Below are 8,193 nucleotides of genomic sequence, written 5' to 3'. Positions count from 1 at the left end.
TTCGTATGTTCGTTTCTACTAGTTTATGTCGCTGTGGTACGAACGGTAGTATCTAACCTACCGTTCGTACTATATATATATATATATATATATACATTCCGTCAAGCTTCAGTTAAAGCTATGCAATCTGTAGTCCTGCAATACAAGGTGATCTACACCACTGCGTATATGCAAGTTGCCAATGAAAAACGATTGATTATAACCTGCACAATCCTGTCTGACCAAAGCCTTGTGCCTAATTTTATCAGGGGATCGACCTCGAACGGCAAACTCTGATGCTGCTACTCGACGATGGGGTCGCGCAGTCAATGTGGCGAAGGCTTTGACCAAAAGTAAGGTCACCAGAAGGTACCCACACATTCGAACGCACCCTCCACGTTTGCGTGTTTGTATTGATTCAATAAATAGGTCGCTAGTCGTTGCTGTGATTTGTCTGGTGTGCTGTTTATTTTATCTCTGTTTTCCGACGGTTCATGTCATTGCAGATGCCTAGAAAGACGCGTGCGAACTGCTAGCTCGTCTTTATCGTCGATCAACCCAATTTTATTATTTAATCTCTGATTCACACTTAACTCCAAACACGCGGGGTTGCGCTGTATCGCACAGAAAAAGGACTGACAGCAGACAGCCAGCAAGTCGGAGTTCTGCCGACGGATCGACTGATGTCAGAGTGGTGCTCAACGATGATCCAGGAGTCGTAAGTACTCTGCCCGGTGATTTGCCAGACCCGCACCCCAAGAGAAAGTATGTGAAAAGGTCAATATCGTTTGTATAAAGCGCTTTAGCGATTATGAATAGATGCTTCATATACAGCATGCGAGTGTTTTGCGGACCGTGTGCGTGATAACACACATATCGGACATAGTACATAGCAAGCATATCGTTAAGGTACAATTTTCAAGGCACCGTCGTTCGTTGACGGTGGGTTCGCGGTTTGTTATTACACGCATAAGATGAAGCACATATCCTCTGTAGTATATCGGCAGCGTCGCGGTAGTTGTATATCTGTCCACAGGTCCACATTTGCGTCATGTTCAGGATAAGTCGACATCCATGTACGATAACAATCACACTTTAGATATATTTCAGGGTGTGCCTCAGCTCTCGATATAAGCGTGGCTGCATCATGCTAATGATTGATGTTTCCATTTGCGCATCACAGGTACAGCTTACTATACCGAGTGTTGTGCGGCAGAAGCCACTTATGGCTGGCGCGATGGGTTAATATGGCTCTGGCGGTATGTTGTGGTTAAAATTTTCATACGTATATTATGCTGCAAACGTTTGTGTTTGAATGAATTTCTAATCAGATTGCTATGCTACAGAATGTTGTGGAATTGTCATCTATTTGTGTTAGATTGGTGGCAATCGTTGGGGCTGTCTGTTTGCCTTGTATGGCGATCCTTTCTTTAAGTGCCAGTATTGTCTGGATATCGTTCCACCCGTCCTTAAACTCAGACACAAGACTTCTCCAAACTTTGGCTAACAATCGTGTATTGGTTTTAGCTTATCGATTTGGGTCTGCTAAGTCAGCGATGAAATATCTTAGTGGTTGATGCTTCTATGCTTCGTCTATGCCTGTCGTTTTACAGATACTTATTCTAATCAATGCCGTAGCATTCATACTGGCATCGGTGGAGACCTTTGCGGAGAAGTATGAAGCGCCTCTGGATGTACTCGAAGGCATCTCGTCCACGATCTACCTTATCGAATATTCGCTGCGGGTCTATACTATCACAGAGTCGACATATTACCGTCCCTATGGACCCATAAAAGGAGTAAGTTATATTGTGTACCATACGGTGGATTGCATGTGTGGTGTCGCCATCGAGTCGTTATACAGACCCATCTGTACCATTCATTGGGGCTGAGCTGAAAGCTTCTATCTTATCATTGCCTCCCGAACAGGAAACTGTGTCTCCCTCTGCTTCATAAACTCATAACTCTATTACTCTACTTTATTCAGCGGCTGTACTACATATTCACATTCAATGCTCTTATTGATCTGATTGCCTGTCTGCCCTTCTTCATCGAAGTATTCACTCTGTACGAGCTTCCCAGTCTGACGTACCTCAGGGCCCTGCGTCTCACTCGCATCCTAAAAACCGAGCGCTACACGCGTGCCTTCTCCAGGTGTGTATTAATTTTGCTATCTGTTTCCCGGAAGGTGTCGTCTGGTGAATCGAATTGAGCACCGGTTGTCCGATAGTCGCCGTTGTTATTTGGTGCTCCAGTTGCGATACAGAGGGCTCGTACTCGTAATTCTAATTATCTTTCAATCCTTTCGTTCTGATTTCAAGCGTCTATCGGATAGTATGGTACAATGGGGAGATCTTGGGCCTCTGCCTGTTCCTTTCCATGATTCTGATGCTCTTCACAAGTACGCTCCTGTACTACTTACGTCCCGGTACCGAACCGGCAGCAGCCCTAACGGCAATGACGAATCATGTGTACAGTGCCATGGGAGGGGATGTCAATAATAGGTTAGTTTTACGCTTCTTACGATTTGATTTTGGTTAGTTTGTTGTTGTGTTCAATATGGAGTTGTAATAAATTTGACCTCGAAGTTGATTTAGACCGTGCGATTTTCACGACACTCTCCCAGAGTTTGTCTTTGGTATGATGTGGCCTCATCGGTTTATAAAATTGGAAAGTGTGCACTATTATCGTCACTATAAACTTTGAATGGTCAATTTTGTTGACTTTTGTTAATATCGGTTCTCGCGGGCTACCGCATATCTAGCATATCTCAGGCTACCAACGATGCAGATCCGAGCGACTTCTCATCGATTCCCGCCACATTTTATCTGTCTGTACTGATGTTGACTGGGCAGGGTCAACCGGAAGGGTATGTCTCGCCGTCTATTCTACGGGGGCCTTTGCGTACCACTAATTTCTCAGCCTGTGTATCTTTTCTCCATCTTCTTCATGCCAAGAATCACGAAAAGCAACTATTTGATTACGGAAACGTTCGTTTACGAATGCGAAACCTATCTTGTCAATGTTAGAATGAGGTCGGTTCCCACGTACCTGTATGTATTTCATGGGCTAGTGGGGCACTGACCAGATTTTTATGTTGAAATAAATTTTCTCACAGATATATGCCGTGGTACACAAAGACCGTTTGCGCGCTGACAGGTACGTGTATATACCGCCATTGGTTGCTTGTGAACATAGACCGTAGCAAGGTACCTCATGGGAAAAAATCGTTCAGTATTAGTTTGATGATCCCCAACGGATGCCCGCCCACACCAGCTCGAATATTTGAGTACTTTGAGAACATGAGAATGTCTATGGGATTACTAGGCTGCGATGGCAGAATACGATATCCTTATTACCGCGAGTCGTGTCATCTTTATACGTAAGAATTAACATGAAATGCGCGGATGCACTCAGCTATATTCTCCGTGGCGATCTTTGCGATCCCGGCGTCAATGCTTACCTGGGGGTTTGAGGCTGAGGCCGAGCGCATCATGAGGAAGGCCCGAGACAAGCGCATAGAAATAGAGGCTATCAGGAGCGCTCGGAGAGCTGTGATCGAAGCAGCCGTTGCCAATGGCGAGCAACCACCGGAGGCTTTGGTAAGCATGGGGTTTAAGATTTGAGTCTATCCGTATTCAGCGTGCCGGAGACTACATTGCTCTTGTCCTGATACATTAATTGCAACGTGCGTATCGTCCTTCATCTCAAAGTTACGACCTGAATGATTTGTCCCTTGCAAGGATGTAATTGGACGAGTAACGATCGGGGGTACACGTACAGCGATTCGATTTGATTGCCTGTTCAAAGCGTGCATTATCGGAGTTCGTTCATACGCTCAGGCTAACAAAAATCTTGATCACTATCATCACCTGACTTCGCAGGCGGAATTCGATGCGCAAAGCACTTCCGACTACGACACATCTACGGGTGACAGTTCATTTGACAGCGAATTGAGTGCGACAGACGAAAGCAGTTCGACTGACTCGTGGGATGAATACGAGAAAGCTGCGCTGGGAGATGACGATGCAGCCGGTGTGTAGTGCATGTGTTGTTAAGTGTGGATATATATTGTGTTTGTGTGTCTGCGTGTGTTATGTGTTTGTTGTGGGGGTGTATTGATTTCATTGTTCACCATCTGACTCTCACTTCATGTCAAGTCTTGAAGTTTGATTGAATAACCTTTGTGGAAGTTGGATTGATGCTTTTGATGACAGAATGCCAATATCTTTCTAATAGTTGTTTATTGAGACCTTTGTGTTTCAAGTCACGTGCAAGCCTTTCGTGTTTTATGTGTCCGTTGTGATGGGATAATATATCGCATCACAATTTTCGGCAAGTATGCCCATTCTGCTAGCGAAGCCCTCTCGAATCTCTTACCAAGTATTTTTCACGCTATACAACCCCAATATGATGGCCAGGACTTTTTACAGCGACGTGTTGTGTTTCATTATAGCTGTTATAATAAGAATGAACCAAAAACAAAATCGAGTATATACTGATTTGCCTCAAACTCAAATCACCGACCAAATTGATGCGCCAGACCCTACACCTGGTCCGTCCACGATATCCGCTTTCCCAGCTCCAGTTCCCGAGAGTCCTTTGATCTTCAGTTCGCCTCGTCGTGCCCCAAAACGCACACATTCAGGAAAAGACACCCCAGTACTACGCGTGGGTGCTATGCTGGGTGAGCTCTCACTCGCCGCATCCGTCGCCACTGCCAAAAGCCCAGCGCCCGGTGCAGAGCGAAGGCTCAGCGTAGGCCCAGGTGACGGCAAGACGACGAAATTGTTGTGTGAATGCTGTTGTACCGGTCAGTGTAGAGGAACTACCGAAATGAAGGAGATGCACGAGAAACTTGCGGGTATAGAGCAGCAGTTGGCTTTATTGTTGGAGAAAGTGAGTGGCATTGTGTAGTGGTAGTGGTACATGTCACACCCATCCGCTGCTTTAGGAAAGTGATGGATGGGCTGTTTCTGTATCGTTGATGGTATGTATAGACACTCGTTTCGCACACCACTGCCACGCAGACGTATGCCCAGCATCCGCAGCAGATTTTACAGGCCTGCTCACAACGCTTCTACCGAGTCCACGTGCTATTGTTCCGGAGCGGACAGTCAGTGCCTCTGGATTGCGAGAAACACCAATCGGACTCAACGGGAATCATTGTGGAAGGATAGAGGTCATGCTCTCGATTAGCCGCTCGTTCATCACGCAGTGACGAGACTACGCCAATGTAGCGTATGAGCTAACACCCCCTGCCTGAGTTTGAATATATCGACACAGGGCGTGGGTGACTGTGGGATACTCATCTGCGTATGATTCCGACCACACTGTCGCTTCACTTTGAACCCCTTGGTAGTACCTTTACTATAAGTCAGTGCGGAGTGCAGCAGATTTCATCACTGAAATAATCACTGAAATATCTGCCCATACAAGTCCACGTGGGTTCTTACTGTTGATGTTTCTACTATGGACGTTCAAACTGTCAAAACTTAGGAACAAGAAAAACCACGTCAATAAACTTTCCTCAAATCTGCAAAAAAAATATCTGGCAGAAAATCGATCGTATGCTGAAACCTAGAACATGATGTCTTGGTTAGATTTTCGGAGGTCACGACAACATTTCGCGGACTTGCGTAGATGCAATATCATCATTCCATATATAAACAATATCAGGCTGATAACGCTTCCGATGTATGTTTTCAATTGTTTTTTAGTTTTTTTATTTAAAATCACTTCCCATTTCGCAACCTAAGAGGCAGATTTGAAGGCACAATAACTAATGACTATCACATCTAGGCCTTACCCCCCGTAGTTCAGATACACATAGACCACCCTAGGCGCGACATCCGATAGAGCAGTTACAGCGCTCCAGCAAGCGGTCTGCGTACTTACTCATCGTTACAATGGTTGTGCGACATTGGTGCCAAATACGGTAGGAAGGCTATTAAAAGTTTCAAAGATACTCTATACCGTATGGTATCGTCAATTGCCCATCTGAAGTGCTGGAGTGACAACTGTAGTAACGTTGCCAGCTTATATGTGACGAAAGTCGAAACATACGCAACGAACGTACTAACCAATTGTTGCTGCTCTGGGCCTCTTAGGATTCGCTACGAGGCCTCATACCTATTCCGAAACAAATCTGTGAGATGGCTTTTTTTCTTCGATTTTAGGGTTTTCAAAGTTCAGGGTTACTAAAACCCTAAACCCTCAATTCAGTATGCAACTGCACAATACTCAAAAGAATCCGAGGAGGTATATGTTTGCGTGAGGAATATGTTCCTTGCGATTCTCCCACGTCTTCCCGTTCTTTAATATATTCACATGTACGAACAGCTTGTTAGTCCCCAATATATCTATAAATAATTGGCCAACAGTGCCCTGTGACCATCCAGGTCTACTCTACTCCCGGTCCTTGTTCATGTCCACCATTTTCTTGTACTTGCCATCCCTCAATGTGATCAATTCGTCGTGCGTGCCCATCTCCGCAACCACACCCTCGACGACGACGGCGATGACGTCCGCTTTTCTGACTGTGGCTAGTCTGTGTGCTATCATAATCGTCGTGCGAGACGCGCTCACGGCATCCAAGGCTTGCTGGACAGCTCGCTGTGGGAGAGGATAATGGTGGTGTGTGTGTGGAGGAGGGGGGGTAGCATAAAGAAATTTGATTAGTATATTTCGGGTCAGTGTCCGTGGTGGGGTTTAGGAGGCAGAATAAAGTGAGATGTAAAGCAAACGCCTGCAGAACTATAGCCATGCGTCGTATTGTTGGTATATGCCATTTACTATCGTGGGCATTGCAGAATTACAAACTGCACAAGAGTATACGGTATTGTTTTATAAAGCGAGCCCACAAACCAAGTACAAAGCACTAGCCGTATTGACATACACGATTACAGCAGTCTCCTACGAGAACCCTTTGCTAACAACCCAACCACACACCTCGCTTTCTGCATCTAGCGCCGACGTAGCTTCGTCCAGCAGCAGAATCTGCGGATCACGTAGCAACACACGGGCTATCGCCACTCTCTGTTTCTGGCCACCGGAGAGGCGCATTCCCCTGACACCTATGTGGGTGTCAACGCCCTCCTCCAGTTCATCGATAAACGACAGTGCATTGGCCTGCTGTAGTGCGTCCCGAATGGCTTCCTCCTGCATCGAAACACCGGAAGTCATTAAATCGCGTATGTAGTTTGTGAATGATGTGTATTGATCAAGCGTACTGCATGGGGCATAAGCGAGGCTATAGCAGAATAAATAAGTAGATAAATAAATTTGATGCCCGTGATAGACAGGTAGCTTACCGTGACTAGACGAACTTCCGATGGCGAAAGACCGTACAAGAGATTGTCGCGCACAGTGCCGGTGAACAGGTCCGGTTCTTGGCCCACAAATCCCACAGTTCGTCTCAGAGATGATATGTTGACGTTCTTCAAATCGTAGTCATCCATCGTGATTGAACCTTTCCTAGGTAGGTAGAAGCGTTCCAACAGAGAGATGGCACTAGATTTACCACACCCTGTAGATTATCAAACGATTGCGGCGAATTAGGAAGCCCTCCTTGTTATGATAGAGAAATATAGTCCCATAGCGAGTTCCATGGCAATTAGGTTTCGAACAATCGCCTAAAATCATCATACACCATCGTTTGCCCAATCAGATCCAAACCAAATGTGTATCGACACCGTCGACCTACACGGTGATGAACCACCCGCACAAAGTTCTGCACGACGTAACATTTGAACAAAACATACCACTCTCCCCCACCAATGCCAGCGTCTGTCCCGCAGCCACACCGATTGTAAAGCCATCCAGCACAACAGCGCCTGGTCGCGATGGGTATCTGAACTCGACATTGTGGAAGGTGACATCGCCTCTCAGAGGTATCCTGGGGACACTTATGTTGACTACCGACGCTGTACTGTCACCCATGGACACGGTGCTCTCCTCTTGGAGACCCACATGCGAGCCGTGAGATCTGTCGCTCATGTTCACAGCTAAAGAAACACGGGTATGTAGTATATACATTAGATAGGCAGCGTACAGTGTGCATGAAGCATTTACGTTGGCCAAGAAAGGCAAAGTTGGCACGCGACGATATGAGTGAAGCAGAACTTGTACCAAAATATGAATATATGTATATGTATGTATATATATATATATATACATACGTACATGCATACATACATACATACATAATATATA

The 8,193-nt window shown here is 45.7% G+C and overlaps 2 protein-coding genes across 2 annotated transcripts in view; one reads left to right on the top strand and one right to left on the bottom strand.

The window, feature by feature from the left end:
* SARC_05571 (hypothetical protein) overlaps positions 1–5,544 on the top strand; it is a 5,922-nt gene extending 378 nt beyond the window's left edge. The window contains exons 2-12 of the mRNA XM_014300560.1: positions 249–348; positions 607–744; positions 1,163–1,238; positions 1,593–1,778; positions 1,967–2,133; positions 2,301–2,483; positions 2,744–2,848; positions 3,098–3,138; positions 3,397–3,581; positions 3,864–4,014; positions 4,523–5,544. Of these exons, the coding sequence (XP_014156035.1) occupies positions 249–348; positions 607–744; positions 1,163–1,238; positions 1,593–1,778; positions 1,967–2,133; positions 2,301–2,483; positions 2,744–2,848; positions 3,098–3,138; positions 3,397–3,581; positions 3,864–4,014; positions 4,523–4,896 (1,706 nt within the window). The 3' untranslated portion in view covers positions 4,897–5,544. The remainder of the gene's footprint in view (positions 1–248; positions 349–606; positions 745–1,162; positions 1,239–1,592; positions 1,779–1,966; positions 2,134–2,300; positions 2,484–2,743; positions 2,849–3,097; positions 3,139–3,396; positions 3,582–3,863; positions 4,015–4,522) is intronic.
* A 136-nt stretch (positions 5,545–5,680) lies between these two features.
* Positions 5,681–8,193, bottom strand: part of SARC_05570 (hypothetical protein) — a 12,608-nt gene continuing 10,095 nt past the window's right edge. Inside the window, exons 20-23 of the mRNA XM_014300559.1 lie at positions 7,743–7,985; positions 7,293–7,507; positions 6,931–7,140; positions 5,681–6,594 (exon numbers count right to left, since the gene is read on the bottom strand). Coding sequence (XP_014156034.1) covers positions 6,388–6,594; positions 6,931–7,140; positions 7,293–7,507; positions 7,743–7,985 — 875 coding nt within the window. The 3' untranslated portion in view covers positions 5,681–6,387. The remainder of the gene's footprint in view (positions 6,595–6,930; positions 7,141–7,292; positions 7,508–7,742; positions 7,986–8,193) is intronic.

This window comes from Sphaeroforma arctica (assembly GCF_001186125.1).
Source record: "Sphaeroforma arctica JP610 unplaced genomic scaffold supercont1.360, whole genome shotgun sequence".
NCBI classification, from domain to species: Eukaryota; class Ichthyosporea; order Ichthyophonida; genus Sphaeroforma; species Sphaeroforma arctica.
Note: the sequence above shows the minus strand (reverse complement) of the source record. Positions and strands in the feature narration are given on the sequence as shown.